General features: G+C 41.6%; 1 protein-coding gene across 2 annotated transcripts; it reads left to right on the top strand.

The window, feature by feature from the left end:
- The first annotated feature begins 106 nt into the window (after nt 1-106).
- On the top strand, nt 107-14,653 carry PLA2G12A (phospholipase A2 group XIIA). 2 transcript variants are annotated; one of them, XM_088836180.1, is made up of 4 exons: nt 107-609; nt 7,692-7,768; nt 8,948-9,113; nt 11,397-14,653. In XM_088836180.1, the coding sequence occupies exons 1-4, from the start codon at nt 297-299 to the stop codon at nt 11,513-11,515; spliced, it is 675 nt and encodes a 224-aa protein (XP_088692306.1). In that variant the 5' UTR covers nt 107-296; the 3' UTR covers nt 11,516-14,653. The 2 variants fall into 2 exon arrangements, with proteins under 2 accessions (XP_088692306.1, XP_055290722.1); XM_055434747.2 differs by having other exon boundaries at nt 117-492.
- The last annotated feature ends 508 nt before the right edge of the window (nt 14,654-15,161 follow it).

Consider the following 15,161-nt stretch of genomic DNA (forward strand, 5'->3'; position numbering starts at 1 on the left):
CCACGGGCGGGCAGGCAGCGGGAGCACGCGGCCTTCCCGGCTGCCCCGCGCCCCTGACGCTCCACGCTCCGCGCAGGCGCGCCGCGCAGCGGCCGGCCGGTTCCGCGCGTGCGCGTCGCCCGGCGCCTCTGCCGCGGCGCGTCTCCCGGCTGGAGGGCTCGCTGCGCGCGCGAGCCCCGCCTCCCAGCCGGGCGGGGGCCGCGGCCGTGGAGCCGGCCGCCGCTGCCTAGCCCCGGGCCCGCGCCGCTGCCTGGGGCGCTCCGACGTCTCCGCGGGGTGGGCCGGGCGCTGCGCGGATGGCCCTGCTCGCCGTCCTCCTGGTCCTCTTCCTGACCGCCGCTGGGAGGTGCCAGGAGCAAGCCCAGACCACCGACTGGAGGGCCACCCTGAAGACCATCCGGAACGGCGTTCACAAGATTGACATGTACCTGAACGCCGCCCTGGACCTCCTGGGAGGCGAGGACGGGCTCTGCCAGTACAAGTGCAGTGACGGTGAGGGGAGCCCGGCCCTGCGGGGCCCACGCTGTCGGGGCTGTTGGGGGGACTGGGGTCGTGGAGGTGTGAGATGCCCGGCGAACCTTGTCGGTGTCCTTCTGGCCCTGGAAAAACGTAAGCACCGCCAGGATCTTGCCACTCTTGTGATTGAGCAGCCTGCTGACAAGTTCACACCACTGCTTTTAGAATTGGGAGACCGCCTGAGAGTACTCTCCATTCTGTTTCATTGCTTCTGAATTACATTTTTTTTTTTTTGCAATTGCGTGATCACGATTGCCTAAGAACTTAGTGACACACGCTTCATGGGGATGGAGTGAAACAGACTGATTTTAGAGCCTTTAAATTAGCTGACTATGCAAAACATACGGAGAATTTTCAAGCCATGCTGTTTTATGATGACTTTTTCAAGAATTGGTTTAAGTTTTAAAGCTACAGAAAATAAATCGCGACCTTTGTACAGATTTTGGTGTACTTTATTGTTGAGAAAGAGTTCTGATTGACTCTTCTAGAACGATTCTATCAATACTTGACGGGAATTTTCTCTCCTTAGATGTCAGTGACCTGCCTTCTCATTGTTGGTTGCTATTAATACTATTCTTTTGATTTACTTTTTATATTTTTAAACTTGAATTCTGTTTGAATCTGAGAACTTGTTTGGTGTCATTGTTGGTGATAACTTGGTATTTCAGGCAGAGATCTTTTGAAGCCCTTGACTTTTTTGAATGCCTAAATGCTATAATAGTTCAGATGAGGTACTTGGGCTTCTTTTTGAAATTCAGAATGCTGAGAGTAATTGGGAGACCATGTTTCCCATATATGTGGACAAGTGTGGGGCCTACTTAATTTCATGTTTGGCAGCTCAAAGTAAAAGGAACTCGGTGACTTTAGTAGTAAAACTGAACTATAAAAAGGTGAATTTAAAGGGACTCTGTCATGTGAAAGCATGATGTAACATGCAGTCATAATTTCTGCTTTTCTGTTAATGGAGGTAAAGAATGAATTATGTGTTGTATGTTATGAACTGCTAAATATCATTCCTTCTTAAATGTATGCCTGAAATCTACTACCAGTATTCGATCAGGAAAGGTGTTTTTGCCCTTTTAGAGCTTGTTAGGAGGAATAAGAGAGTAGCTTGAAGATTAAATGCTTGCTTTTCTGGAGACAGACGTCACCGTTTTACTTAGTCATCCCCATTCATTAAACAAATATTTGAGTGCCTGGTTTATGTCAGGTGTTCTACCAACTGGAGATTTGGCAGTGAACAAAACCGACAGAAAAATGGGAAAATGTGAAATAAAACTGACAGAATCCGTGTCCATGGCGCTTACGTTCTGGTGCGTAGAGACAGTAAACTAAAGACTAAGTAAAATAAGCCAGGTCTGCAGTGTGTGGAGGTCTGAAGTGGCCGGCACTTCCAGAATAGTACAGCAAGGAGCCAACGGTGGGGGTGCTGGAGGCGGTTAGTTTACTCTTTTAAACAGGTTCAGGGAAGGCCTCACTGATGAGATCCTACTTTTAGAAGTCTGAAATGGTGAAGGTGACACTGATGAGCTAGGGAAAGAACAATCCAGGCAGAGGGAACAATAAGCTAAAGCACCAGAATTGAAGGGCCAGGCAAGGATGACTCTGTAGGTTTTGGCCTGAGCCAAAGGAAGGATGTAGCTGCCATTTACTGAGATAGGAGAAGTTTGAAGGATCAGTCTTCATAAACTGATTATGAGTCAAGGGTTCTAGAGTTTATTACATTTAAAATATCTCTGAAGTTAAATGGATGCTATTCTTTTTTTTTTTAACTTGTATATTGGAGTATAGCTGATTAACAGTGTTGCCATAGATTCAGGTGGACAGTAAAGGGACTCAGCCATACGTGTACATGGATCCATTCTCCCCCAAACTCCCCTCCCATCCTGGCTGCCACATAACGTTGAGCAGCGTTCCCTACTCTGTACAGTAGGACCTTGTTGGTTAGACATTGTTAACATAGCAGTGTGTATATGACCGTTCCAAACTCCCTAACTATTCCTTCACCCTGCCCTTTCCCCCAGCAACCATATATCGTTCTCTGTGAGTCTGTTTCTGTTTTGTAGATAAGTTCATTTGTGTAATTTCTTTTTAGATTTCACGTATAAGTGGTGTCTACTGCTCCTTATCTGTCTGACTTCACTCCGTGTGACAATCTCTAGGATCCATGGATACTATTCTTATTAAAAATATTGCTTTAATCTTCCCCTTTCCTTAAACCTCTTCCACGTCCTCACTAAATTTACCGTTTAGAGCAAAGTTTCCAGCATAAAAAACACAATGAACTTGAGAATTTAGGAAATGGTATGTTTCAGTGAAAATCTTTTTGTGTCTTAGTAAGTACTGTCTGCTCATAGAACTCATAGGTTCCAAATCACCAAATTAATAATTCTGACATAATGAAAATTGTTCTTTAATTGCTATTACTTGAGAAGTCTCCCTGGAACAGTGTTTCAACCTTTCCTATATTTTGAAGTGTGAATGACCTTATCAGAACCAAATAGAAACAGACAAATCTCAAAACTAGAGGAGCATGGTAATTAAGGGATGTAGCAATAAAGGCAATGGCAAGCCACTCCAGTACTCTTGCCTAGAAAATCCCATGGATGGAGGAGCCTGGTGGGCTGCAGTCCGTGGGGTCGCTAAGGGTCGGACACGACTGAGCGACTTCACTTTTCTCTTTCACACATTGGAGAAAGAAATGGCAACCCACTCCAGTGTTCTTGCCTGGAGAATCCCAGGGACGGGGGAGCCTGGTGGGCTTCCGTCTATGGGGTCACACAGAGTCAGACACGACTGAAGTGACTTAGCAGCAGCAGCAGCAATAAAGGACAAAGGCAATGGCAACCCACTCCAGTGTTCTTGCCTGGAGAATCCCAGGGACGGGGGAGCCTGGTGGGCTTCCGTCTATGGGGTCACACAGAGTCGGACACAACTGAAGTGACTTAGCAGCAGCAGCAGCAATAAAGGACATGGCAACCCGCTCCAGTGTTCTTGCCTGGAAAATCCCGTGGACAGAGGAGCCTGGCGGGCTGCTGTCCATGGGGCCGCACAGAGTCGGACATGACTGAAGCACCTTGGCAGCGGCAGCAGCAATAAAGAAGTCAAGGGAGCCTTTAAAAAAAAACAAAAAACTTAATGGCAGAAGCGGCGTTGAATTAAAGGGCACAGATTTGTTGCATCCATTCATCTTTGCTCTGTGGAAGGAGCAGCAGTATGAAGACTTACTCCTCCCTGGGGTGGGAACAAGGCTTTCTTGAGAGTGAAATAAAGTAACTTAGTGGAGCAAACTTAATGGCCACTATTTTTTTTTTTTTAACTTTTTTTCTCCTTGACAGCAGAGAGGATTGAGGGGGAAAAGTTTTCCAATTTCCTTTGAAATATAGAAAATAAAAATTGGCTTGTAAAGTGTTTTTAGAATTATGAGTAAGCCATTAATTCATTCAGTGATTGATGTCTTAACAGGATCCCTTTGGCTGTTGTACTGAGAATAAAAAGAGTCAAGGGAGATGGAGGGCAGGGAGCAAGAATGGAGGCAGAGGGGCAAGTGCAGGCGTTCGGACCAAAAGTGGCGGTCCTTTTGTTCAGGCTGGTAGCAGTAAAGGTGGTGAGAAGAGGTTGGGTTTTGGATATATTTTGAAGGAAGAGCTTGAAAGGTTTACTAATAGCTTAGAAGGAGGGTGTGAGTAGAGTAAAAAAGGAGTTGTTAGTCTGAGTAATTGTGAGCATGGAGTTGATGTTAACTGAAAGGGGGGATATCATGGAAAAGATAGTTTTGTGATTCATTAGGAAAATAATTCATTAGGAAAAAAATAACCTCTGCCGTGGTGGCTCAGAGGTTAAAGCGTCTGCCTGCAATGTGGGAGACCTGATCCCTGGGTCCGGAAGGTCCCTGGAGAAGGAAATGGCAACCCACTCCACTATTCCTGCCTGGAGAATCCCATGGACGGAGGAGCCTGGTGGGCTACAGCCCACGGGGTCGCGAAGAGTTGGACACGACTGAGCGACTTCACTTAGGAAAATAGTAGCATATGTGTATGCTTTTGATAATGACTAGTAGAGAGTAAAAACGCTAATGAGGAAAAGAGAAAAGAGAATTACTGGAGTTACGTCCTTTGGTAAATGAGAGGAGTGAGTTCTGGTACATAAATAGATTGGCCAGGAGCAGTGATGGCATATCTCTGTTAATCGCGCCAAAGGTGTAGGATATGTGTACAGATGCCGGGTGGGTAATGTGCAAGTTCTCTTCTCATTCCTTGGTTTTCTCAGTGAAGTAGGAATAGAGGTAATCCGCTGAGTGAGAAGGTGGGAATGAAAATGTTGGTTGTTGTTCTTTAGTCGGCCAGTGATGTCTCATTTCTTTTTCAACCCCATGGACTGTAGGCCACCAGGCTCCTCTGTCCATAGGATTTTCCTAGGAAGAATACTGCGGTGGGTTGCCGTTTCCCCAGGAAGTATTGGAGATTGAAGAAAATAGGAGAGCGAGTGTACTGGCGGAGAAAGTGGCATTAGGGCTTTTTGGGGGTGAACAAACAGAAATTTAAACTCTCAAGTGTTTGAGAAAACAGGTTGGAGTTCTGTACTGTGCTTCCTACAAAACGCAGTAGTAAGAGCTTTCTGAGACCCAAGAGCCTTCCCCTTATGCCTCTCATCTGCTTCAGTGTCTTTCAGGTGAAAGACATTGGTCTGTTGAAAATATTTAAACCAAATTAAGAAAAATATGTAGAAAAGAACTATCATTGTCTTAGTCCAGGTGGATCTTTAGATTTCAACTGTCCATACAGATGATAAAATGTAAAGCATCAAGATAAGAGCAGTTGCTGAGTTAAAAAATGAGATCAGTGAATAGTATTTGTGTGTAGTTATGCGAAGTGGGTTCGGTTTGTTTTTAAAACTCTTATTCATAGCCCATTTTCCCCTTAGCTTTCTGTACAAAAATGCTGAGAAATTATAATTTGTAATTTCTGCTTATGTATTTTAGGAGACAGTGACCACAACGAGTTATGGATTTTTGGTTTGACTCTATGTTGTTTCTTCTGCTGTTGAGTTTTTACTTGCACTGTGTATTAGTCTGCTCAGGTTGATATAATGCAATACCACAGACTGGGTGATGTAAACAACAGGAGATTGTTTCTTACAGTTCTGAAGGCTAAAAAGTCCGAGATCAAGGTTGAGGCAACCCTTCTCTATGGTGAGGGCTCTCTTGCTGGCTTGCAGACCTCGGCCTTCATGCATGGTGGGGGCAGGGAGCGCAAGGAAAGCAAGTTCTCTGGGGCCTCTTCTTAAAAGGGTACTAATCCCCTCATGAGGCCCCTCCCCTAAACATAATTACCTCCCAAAGAACCTATCGCCAAATGCATTGACAGTTAAGGCGTCAGCATATAAATTTGGGTGCGGGGAGACACAGTTTAATTCATAGCACTTAGTAAAAACTGGCACCCAGTAGAAATGCTAAGTACTTTTAACGTTCAGCAGCTTATAATACCATTTATAACAACATTTAAAATAGTATTAATACAGTTGTAATCTTGGTGTCCATATCAAATTAACCTTTTTTTCTTTTTATTAAGCTCTTTAAATTTTTTTAAATTTTATATTTGAGTATAGTTGCTTTACAGTGTTGTGTTAGTTTCAGGTGTGTAGCAAAGTGATTTAGTTATTGTTGTCACTCAGCCGCTAAGTCGTGTCTGGCTCCTTGCGACCCGGTGAACTGTAGTATGTGGGCTTCTCTGTCCATCCCTGTCTCCCTGAGTTTCCTCGAACTCATGTGCATTGAGTCAGTGATTCCATCCAGCCATCTCATCCTCTGTCATCCCCTTCTCCTGCCCTCAGTCTTTCCCAGCATCAGGGTCTTTTCCAGTGAGTCAGCTTTTCGCATCAGGTGACCAAAATATTGGAGCTTCAGCTTCAGCACCAGTCCTTCCAATGAATATTCAGGGCTTACTTCCTTTTGGACAGACTGGTTTGATCTCCTTGCAGTCCAGGGAACTCTCAAGTCTACTCTAGCACCACAGATGGAAAGTGTCAGTTCTTCAGTGCTCAGCCTTCTTTATGGTCCGACTCTCACGTCCATGTTTAGTTATACAGGTACATATATCTGTTCTTTTTCAGATTCTTTTCCCATATAGATTATTACACAATACTGAGTGGAGTTCCCTGTGTTGTACCATAGGTGTGGGTTGATTATTTTACGTATAGTAGTTTGTATATGTTAATCCCAACCACCTAGTGTATCCCTTCCCCCACACCTTTTCCATTTGGTAACCATGAGTTTGTTTTCTAAGTCTGTAAGTATTTTCTGTTTTTTGTGAATAGATTGATGGGTACCATTCTTTTAGACTTCAGATATAAGTGATATGTCTTTCTCTGTTTTACTTCACTTAGTGTGGTAGTCTCTGGGGCCATCCATGTTGCTGCAAATGGCATTATTCATCCTTTTTTATGGCTGAGGAATATGCCATTGTATTTACGCACCACATCTTTATCCATTCATCTGCTGATAGACATTCAGGTTGTTTCTCAATGGTAAAGAATCTGCCTGCGATTAGGAGATGCCAGTTCTGTCCCTGGGTTGGGAAGATCCCCTGGAGGAGGAAATGGCAACGCACTCCAGTATTCTGGCCTGGGAAATCCGATGGACAGAGAAGCCTGACAGGCTACAGTCTATGGGGTTGCAAAGAATCCCAGAGGACTGAGCAACTAACACACACACAGTAGTTATGAAGGTTTGTGTGCAGTGGAACAGTGAGTGAGGCTGGTAAGACCCAGTTCTTGCCCTGTAGATTTTAACCTAAAAATATAAGCATTAGAACGTGCAGGAAAATAGGTTGGATTTATGTTTCATACATAAGGGCCCAGTCTGGCCTGTAAGCTCTGAAATAGAAGTCCAGAATAAGGGTTTATATGTGCATGTGGTGTAGGATTACATATAAACTGTCAGAACACTTTATGAACTGCCATCTATGTGTACATATATACATTTGTACATATTTTGCTTGAGAAGTAAAAATAATTTGGTAGACAAATCAGCATTTTCAATGCTTATCCAATTTAACACATATTCACTTATGTCAGCATCAAACAGTAAATATTTCCAAGGCTAGTCCAGCATATTGTAAACTGTGTATTTTCTAACATGTTTGAAAATTAATTTTTATGACATTTGTATTTTACAGGATCTAAGCCTTTTCCACGTTATGGATATAAACCCTCCCCACCGAATGGATGTGGCTCCCCACTGTTTGGTGTTCATGTAAATATTATTTTTTATTCGTAAGTTTTTATGATTGGTAGTTTTTCTAACACTTGGTAAACCATCAGTGTGTTCTCAGGTTCAGAAATGATTTTATTTGTCATAACAGTGATCTTTTATAGCTAAAACACAGAAAGTTCGAACGAAACTAAATAATGTAAAAGGCATGTTTTGTTTTTTCTAATCCTGTAGATGTTAATACCATTTAAATGATACTTCCATTATGTCACAAATATGATTGAAAAGTTTGGAGTATAGAAGTAACACTACTTAGGATGAAAAAGTATAGGAAAGCATAGTATTGTCTGTGTTGAAACTAGACTGAGTGGGATAGCTGTGTGTTTGTTATAAGGGAGGCTGAATCTGAGCCAAGTTATTATGGGAAGAAAATGTTTTATGAAAGAGGTTCCTGGACACAAAGGTATTGCATATAAAATTATTTAAAATAGTTGAAGATAACTATGAATTCAAAGGAATAATAATATCTTTAGGGAATTGGTGAACACTTAAAGATTAAACATAAAAACGAAAAATTCAGTTGTGGGAGCTTAGACGTTGTCAGTGACATTTCATAAAAAGAACATTGTATTGAGAATCTGCCTGCAATGCAGGAGACCCAGGTTCGATCTCTGGGTCAGAAGATCCCCTGGAGGAGGGCATGGCTACCCACTCCAGTATTCTTGCCTGGAGAATCTCATGGACAGTGGAGTCTGACGGGCTACAGTCCATGGGGTCGCCAAGAGTCGGATACAGCTGAGCGAGTAACACTAACATTGTATTGAGGGAGGAGACACAAAATAGTTTGGAATAGCCAAAAATCAGACTTGTGTAGCCCCTGCAAAAATCTTCTAAAGTTCTTATCTTTATCTTTTTGTTTTTAAAACTATGTTTTGTGTCTTGGAAATTGTGTTCGCTACCAGCAGATGACTGCGAGTACTCTAACGTGGCAAAATAGGGAGCTTTGGGGCGTGGTTTCGAGGGAGAGGATGCAGTGACGTGGGGGGTGCAAGTGAGAATAATGGAGAGAGATTTAACCTGAAAAACATTTGGAGGCAGAAACAAATTTTGAAAATTATCTATACAACAGTATTGTCTTTGATTTCTAAGTCTCTTTGAATGTACACCTTCAGAGAAAGGTTGAATTTCATCAACAATAATCCACCCAAATGTCGCTTTCAGCTTAACATCGGCATCCCTTCCCTGACAAAGTGCTGCAACCAGCACGACCGGTGCTATGAGACCTGCGGCAAAAGCAAGAACGACTGTGACGAGGCGTTTCAGTCTTGCCTGGCCAAGATTTGCAGAGATGTGCAGAGAACGCTGGGGCTGGCTCAGCACGTGCAGGGTAGGGCTGATTCCATGCAATGGGGGTGCGTGTGTGTGCGTGTCAGATTTACCGACAGAAATCTCTCACTCTGTATTACCTTATCTGTTGTGACATAGTCCTATCAATTTCCCAAGATGATTTTGTCATCTAAAATGATTTACAGTCACGGAAGCAAAAAGTGGTAGGAAACCTTGGGAGGAGGGTGTGCGAGGCAGAGAAGAATTCATCCAAGATCTTGTGCCTTGTAGTATAGTCCTAATTGTCCAGGGCCTGAAGTTTGAAACTCTGGATCCAGTGAGGTTCCCAGTATAGCACAGTGGATTTGGAGTAGGAAGTGCCGGAGATTTGCATCTTAACTCTGTCTCTGTGTTGGGAAGGTCCTCAAAAGCACCCCCAGGCTCAGTGATCTGCTAAGTGGACTCATGGGGCTCAGCATGTAGTCACATATTCATGATGATGGTTATTGCAGAGTCAGCAAAGATGACTGGGTGTTTCACTATCCTCATTTATAGAATGAGAATGATAATACCCATCTTATAGAGTTGTCATAAGGGTAAAATGAACTATTTGTAGAAATACACATTGCTGTACAAATACCAGTAGTTAACAAGATTTTTTTTTTACACTGACAAGCCAAAGACTATACCAGACAGTGAAATAACAAGAGGAAGGGCAAGAAGAAGAGGCTGGAAAGGAAACTGCCATTTTTAAACACTTTCCATAAGATACTGTGCTAGATACTTGAGACATGTTTTCACTGATGTTCACAGAAACCCAAAGTACTAGTTAGCATTATGCCCTTTCTAAAGGAGGTAAACTGAGGTTCAGAAAGAAGTAACTTGTCCCAAGTTACATACATCTGTCTACTCCAGTATTCCCCAAGTCTCATAGGTGTCTTGGATTTTGAAATCCTATTATTAGTAATAACTAGGGAGTAATAAGAAGGAGGAAATCTCTGTTCCAAGTGAAGCTTGAACTCACTCTCTCTGAATCCCTTTAAATGCTTTTGGCTAAGGTAAACTAGTTGTCCAGCTGAAGCACAGCTACATATCATTTCTGCTTTCTGACCTAAGGATACACTAATGTTAAATGATGAAACCAATTTCCTTATAATCTCCTATTTAATAAGCATAACGCTTACACTTCTGCAGTTAGTTGTATTCCTTAATGGCGCAATCTTTTGGAAACTGAAGATGCCAACAATTTGTAATGAAAAGTTTCTTTCTTAACCTGAATGTTGGAAACTAGAAGTATTTGAATAACTAAAAATCACTCTGTGCCACGTCCCTGTAAGTATAATATATTAAGATAATCTTGGACTTTCCTGGTGGTGCGGTGGATAAGAATCCGCCTGCCAGTGCAGGTGACACAGGTTCGGTCCCTGGTCTGGGAAGATCCCACACACCATGGAGCAATGAAGCCCATGTGCCACAACCAAAGCCTGTGCTCTAGAGCCCTCAAGCCACAACTGCTGAAACCCGCTTGCCCTCGAGCCCATTCTGGGCTACGAGAGAAGTCACTGCGGCGAGAAAAGCCCATGCACCACCGCAAAGCACAGCCCCCACTCCCTAGAAGCCGGTGCACAAAAACGGAGACCTAGTGCAGCCAAGAAAACTTTAAAAAAATGTTAAAAAAATAGATCATCTTACCTGGGTGTTCTAGGTTTCTTAGAATAAGAAAAGTTAAATCTATTGTCTTTTCTTACAGTCTTTCAAAAAAATTGAGAATTCCCACCAGAGGAAAAACACCTTCGATTCCTGCGTCTCCCCTCCCTAGCCAAATTTGGATATTGGTCAAAGAGAGAGACTGAGGTCCATTTACTTTAAGCATCTTAAATGTGTGACCATTAAAAGCTGTTGGCTTATAATTAAGTGTTTTGAGGTTTCTCCATTTTTAACCTTCATTTTTTTCTGCACCTAAAAGTCACTCCTTAAAGTGCAAACTGCAGAGTGTTACCAGGCTTCTCTGTTAATGGTATTTTTCAGATACAAGGGAAATGAACAGTGATGAGCTTATCAGTGCTACTGAGAGCGACCCATTGTCTGGTACAAAAAGTCGGGTTGAATAAGTTGCATGCAAAGAAAACATACAGGTGAAGAGGCTGAAATGAAAAGTCTTTGTATGTATGTGACTTTGTATTTATGTGACTAGTTTGTGAGAGCTTGGGAAGACGTTCACCTAAAATAGGTTTAAGTGCCCACCAAGGCTGTGCCTGACGCTGGGCTGAAGCATGTAATACATGTGAAGAGTGACTGATGCTTTGCAGTTGCCCGACAGTGATGGCACTTTCTTACTTTGCAGCCTGTGAAACCACGGTGGAACTCTTGTTTGACAGCGTTATACACTTAGGCTGTAAGCCGTACTTGGACAGCCAGCGAGCCGCATGTAGGTGTCGCTACGAAGAAAAAACCGATCTTTGAAGAAGATGCTGACAGGTGGTGACCACGGATGAGGACAGAGAACATAACCTTTGACAAAGAGCTAATGTTTTTACAGCCTAAAGTTGCCTTATTTTTGTGAAAGGATTATTTTAAGACCTTACTTTAACATTAAAACTTCAAACTAAAGAAACAAATGCAGGTTATCTTCCCAGACATTGCTGCCTTAGTGTGCCACATTGTCTTGACCAGTCACAGAAAGCGGTGCATGTTAAGGGGAGAATTTTTTAAAGAAAGAGTATGACTCAATTTTCACAACTGTATTTACAAAAAAATAAGGTCAAACGTGAAATTCATGGTAAGGTATGTTCAACATTATCTTATTTGGAAATAGGGTGAAGTCTTCACTTAGAAGTATGTTTGTTTTCTGTAAAATTTAAAATATACATATATGCCCAGAAGGATCTGACTGTTATTTTTGCTCTTTTAATTAACACGTAATATACAGTTTTTCCATAGCCCACTGAAACATAATGAATAAGCCCCATTTCTGTGAATGACGGGACTAGTCACAAAGACAAGGGCATGTCTGTTTCTCTTGTAAATTTGGAACCATCTGCTGGGACCTCTCAGGAAGCAAAACTAGGGTATCTAGGTATTAATATAATGTGCCTATAAGATGACATGAACAGAATTCAGAAGCGTAGCCATTCCCATTTTATGAACCACTCATGACAAATGCCATAAAGTGAAGTTGCTCAGTCGTGTCTGACTCTTTGCGATCCCATGGACTGTAGCCTACCAGGTTCCTCCGTCCATGGGATTTTCCAGGCAATAATACTGGAGTGGGTTGCCATTTCCTTCTGCAGATCTTCCTGACCCAGGGATTGAAGCCGGGTCTCCTACATTATAGGCAGACGCTTTACCGTCTGAGCCATGCTATAATCTTTGCCTATTGGAGAAAATATGGATTCAGTAAGAAAAAATGACGAGTCATTTAACACACATCAGAGCAATATAATCTATTATGCTTTTGTATTTACTCCTTAGTACTTGCTCTTCATAATAGATTTGGGGATATTTTTAAAAGATCATAAACCTTTTACTAATAGTGGCCTTAACAAAATTGTTCTTGATGTTGTTGGGTTTTTTTTTAAGTCTTTAACTGTGGAATCAAAAGAGATGGAAAAACAAGATACAAAAAACAGTCTTTTATAGAGCTCAATTTATGCTGAAAATTATTAACGCATATTTAAGAGCAAATCCCAGAACTTCAGCTGCCACTGAAAATCTCTTCAGCCCCTTGGAAGGCTCAGCTGTGTCCCTCTGCCATTCTTTGCTTACCACTGGCTGTTGACTTTCCCTCGCCCAAGCTGTGTATGTCTTCTGGGTAACCTATGGCCAAAGTTATTAAGATAAACCACTTGGAAAGAGAAAGACAATACTGGGAGAAATGTTTATTTTTAAATCATTAAATCAATCTTTTTAAATAACTGAGAAGAACTAAAATATGTTTTGGAAAAAGGACCACATTTCCTAACTTGGAATATATGTCATTGCTGAGAACTTGATGGCTTTCCCGACTGAGATGATGGCACTCTTCTGCTAACAGATGTCCTCTATTAAACAAAGCAAATGTGTCCCTCACTGCTAAGTAAGCAAACTAGACTCCAGTCAGCAATATTTGACTGGGTAGCTTTAAATGTACAATAGAGTCATGGATTTTCTTGGCAACCTTGGCTTTCTCAAGAGGACGAAGTCAGAATGTCTTTGTAAAATAGTTAATTCATTATCATAAATGTACAGATATCAGTAGAAGCAGCTTTTATGTTCAGATTTTTAAAAACTTGTCTAGGAATAATTTTAGGTTTACCAAAAAGTTGCAAAGATGGTATAGAGGCTTCTCATATACACTTTATCCCTAATGTTAACTAAGAAGCCAACATTGGTTGGTTCTGTTAATGCAACTCTAGACTTTATTTGACTTGCACTAGTTTTTCCACTAATGGCATTTTTCTTCTCCAGGGTCCACTCTAGGATACCACACTGCAGTTAGTCATCATGTCTGATTAGCCTCTGGTCTGTGATGGTTCCTCTGCCTTTCCTTGTTTTTCATGACCTTGACAGTTTTGAGAAGTACCGGTCAAGTGTCCTGTAGAACGTCCCTCAATTTGGGTTAGTCTTTCCTTGTGTCTGGACTAGGGTTATAGATTTTTAGGAAGAAAACCGAGTTGACCAGTTCTTCTCATAAAATCATATTGGTAGTTGATTGTTACCAGCTCGTTTGGTTAACTCTAGACATTTGGTTAAGGTAGTATCTGTTAGTTTTCTCCACTCTAAAGTTACTATTTTTCCCTTCCTATGCTTCTGTTCTTTGGAAACCAATCACCAAGTCCTGTCTGTGGTAGGTGGGGGATGGGCGAGATTACATTTCACATTTTGATAGGGGATTATACTACTTGAAATTCTTGTTAATCTCCCCCTCACCCACTTATTATTCAATGATTTGTATCAGTATGGATTCATGCTTATTTCTTTTGTACTCTGGGTAATATATACAAATCCTTCCAGCTTGGCTGTTGGAATTATGTCAGGTTGACTCTTTATGAAGTAGGAAAGTTGCTTCAGGCTCATCTTCTATATTCCCCGCTCCAGGCCTAGAATCAGCATCTTTTCAAAGGTTACTTTGATTGAAGAATGGTTTCCAATGGCATTTAGAAACCAAGATCTGGACAGTGGATAGCTTGTTTCTACTGGGGTGTCACTGCTTCTAGACCCTCCCACCAAACAGAGCTAGGAAATATATGTATACTAACCCATGTACAATGGCAACCCACTCCAGTATTCTTGCCTAGAGAATCCCATGGACGGAGAAGCCTGGTGGGCTACAGTCCACCGGGTCGCAAAGAGTCGGACACGACTGAGTGACGGAACGGAACGGAATGGAACCCATGTACATGTACATATCTGTAATTACTTATGTGTATATATATTAAGCTGTCTTCGCTTGAATTCTGTACAACAGGGCGTATATTTAAGTTTTAAGGATGATATTTTCCTTATCTATAGAATACATTAATGAAAAAATAAAATCACATGCCAAGAAACTAGCTTTTAGCAGCTCTTTGCAAGATATATATTGATATTTTAAAATAATAAAACTATATTGCCTTCAAACAATGCCTGTCTTTTTAAAGTCTTTTGACTCAACTCTCCTAGGGACAGATATGGCTGTACTCATTTCATAGGTAGAGAAACTGAGGTACAAAGAAGTTGCAATGAAGACAATTAAAATTTGAGGGAAAAAGCAAATTAAACCCATCTTCTTGAGCAGGCTTTCTTCAGTGACCCCCCAGAATAGTCTAGACTAGTAATACTAATTAAAAGGTTGTTTTGTTAGCTTATAACTACTTCTGCCTAAAGTGAAAAAGTGGTATTTCTGTCAGTATGGATAGATGCGCAAGATTGTCAGGAGGTCAAAATGGTCATTATTTTATGTACAAAACAGGAATAACATCTAACAAAGTGAAGATAATGGAGTCTTTCTGTAAAAACAACTCTTTTTTTAAATTTATTTAATAAATGGTACAAAGCACAATGCCAAAAACATTAACAGTTAAAATTTCACCAAATGAAAAAATACTATAGAATACACAGTTGTAAAAAGCTACATTAAGTTATTTTTCAA

The sequence above is a fragment of the Moschus berezovskii genome, chromosome 5 (genome assembly GCF_049115385.1).
Source record: "Moschus berezovskii isolate FMDL1 chromosome 5, NW_MosBer_1.0, whole genome shotgun sequence".
NCBI lineage: Eukaryota > Metazoa > Chordata > Mammalia > Artiodactyla > Moschidae > Moschus > Moschus berezovskii.

What these genes read in the sequence shown, in the direction of transcription:
- PLA2G12A (XM_088836180.1), top strand. Translation starts at nt 297, where the DNA reads ATGGCCCTGCTCGCCGTCCTCCTGGTCCTCTTCCTGACCGCCGCTGGG. An exon ending in CCTTCTGGCCCTGGAAAAAC is followed by an intron (nt 610 to 7,691) that starts GTAAGCACCGCC and finishes TGTATTTTACAG; the next exon opens with GATCTAAGCCTTTTCCACGT. An exon ending in GCTGGCTCAGCACGTGCAGG is followed by an intron (nt 9,114 to 11,396) that starts GTAGGGCTGATT and finishes CTTACTTTGCAG; the next exon opens with CCTGTGAAACCACGGTGGAA.